At 40.4% G+C, this 1,856-nt stretch overlaps 1 protein-coding gene across 1 annotated transcript; it reads right to left on the bottom strand.

Moving 5' to 3' along the window:
- Positions 1 to 670: 670 nt before the first annotated feature.
- Positions 671 to 1,647, bottom strand: LOC142180930 (uncharacterized). The gene is made up of 2 exons (XM_075253036.1): positions 1,630 to 1,647; positions 671 to 1,534 (listed from the first exon to the last, which is right to left on the bottom strand). The coding sequence occupies exons 1-2, from the start codon at positions 1,645 to 1,647 to the stop codon at positions 671 to 673; spliced, it is 882 nt and encodes a 293-aa protein (XP_075109137.1).
- Positions 1,648 to 1,856: the final 209 nt, after the last annotated feature.

Genomic DNA, 1,856 nt, shown 5'->3' with positions numbered 1-1,856 from the left:
CAGTTCCAAAATAAATTAATAGTGACAATAACAGAATTCAGTGGTTGTTCTGGGATGGCTGGGATGATGAACTTGCTTGACTTAAATTGGATTGAGATGTGGCAGTTCTGGAACGAGTTGCAGCAGTTCTTTCAAGTTGTCTTCTTGTAACGGCTGGTCTACCATTCCATTTTACACCACTTCTTGGCTTGTATGAACACTCCAGAATATCTGCCGAGGACCTCTTTTCACCACCATGAGAGACCACTCTTGGCTTACCTCCACCAGACTGCCAAAAATAGAAAATATTCAGTAAAGTTGTTAAAGCAAACAAGATATAAAATTAACTTTGAACTACTTACAGAAAAACTTGTGAACCCACTGCTTGATTGAAATAGTCCAAACCCAGAACTTCACCTACCACTACCAGTTCCTCTTCCTCTACCAGCAGCAGCAGGGGCAGAAGTAGTTGGAGTACCAATTCCTCTTTCTCTACTAGCAGCAGTTCCTCTTCCTCTACCAGCAGCAACAGGGGCAGAAGTAGTTGGAGTTCCTGTTCCTCTTGCTCTGCCTCTTCCTCCACATCTTTGGATATATAAAGCATTTGCTGGAGTAGAATCTGCAGGCCTTGCTTTCTTAGGGCAGCTCCTCTTGTTGTGTCCATATCCACCACAGTTTGAACATGTCATCTCTATACCCCTTCTTGAAAGCTTTCCAGAAGTAGGATGTTCAGTTTCTTCTCTTCTTCTCTTCTTCTTTGATCTACCAGCATCTTTTTAATTGGTGGGGGTTCAATTGGTGGATTGGTAGATGTTGGCCACATTTGCATATTTGACACAGGCTGGATGAATGTTGAATATGCCTTCAGATAGGTGGATTTGTGGTACCAGTGAGATATGTAGTTAATTAGGTCAAGGTTCTTGAAATGCATAACAGCAATGGCATGAGCACAAGAGATACCCTTCAGCATCCATGACCTGCATGTACAAGTTTGAGCTTGCATATTCACACAATGCTTCAGCACCACTCTTAATGAGGTATCCTCAACCTCATAGCCATATTCACCATTCCACTTGATTGTACACCTCATAGATTGTGCCATGTTATCTTGATACACCTTCATAGCAATTGGGGATATATCACATATCCATGTATCTGCAAACTCCCTCAACTTTCCTATTCTCTCCATCATCTTCACTCTAATTTCCTCCAACATTGTGATAATTGTCTTGTGTCGAGCAGCAAGTATCCAAGCATTAAATGTCTCGCACATATTGTTGTCAATTATATCATATTTCCTGTCACAGTTGAAGTATGCTCTACACCAGGTTTCCTTGTTATACCTCAAGAGGCTCTCACATATCCCATTCCTAAGCATATTCAAACTGTCCAGGTGAAAATTCAGTTCTGCCACACATGATGCTCTAGCACACCTCCAGAAGTTATTTCTCCTCTCTAATCCTCTCCAATCTTTGGACCAGTTTGCTAATATATGTCTGGCACACCACCTATGTTCACTTTCAGGCAACACTTCTGATACAGCTTTAAGCAATCCCTTAAACATAAAAAGAATTGAATTAGTTGCCAACAGAAACAGAAATTAGAAAAAATAAATATTGACAGAAAACAGAAACAGAAGAATATATTCACCTTTTGCATATCAGACATGATAGTAAGATCCCTTCCATCTTGAAGCTCTAAGTCATGAGTCACACTTCAAAAACCATGTCCAAGTGAAACTGTTCTCAACCTCTACAATGGCCCAAGCTATAGGAAACATCTAATTATTTCCATCCTTTGATACTGCTACAAGAAGTTGACCCTTACAAATGCCTTTCAGAAAACAACCATCAATGCCAATTATCCTTCTACAACCT

This window comes from Nicotiana tabacum, chromosome 5 (genome assembly GCF_000715075.1).
Source record: "Nicotiana tabacum cultivar K326 chromosome 5, ASM71507v2, whole genome shotgun sequence".
Taxonomy (NCBI): domain Eukaryota; kingdom Viridiplantae; phylum Streptophyta; class Magnoliopsida; order Solanales; family Solanaceae; genus Nicotiana; species Nicotiana tabacum.
The sequence above is the reverse complement of the archived record's forward strand: the minus strand, read 5'-3'. Positions and strand labels throughout refer to the sequence as shown.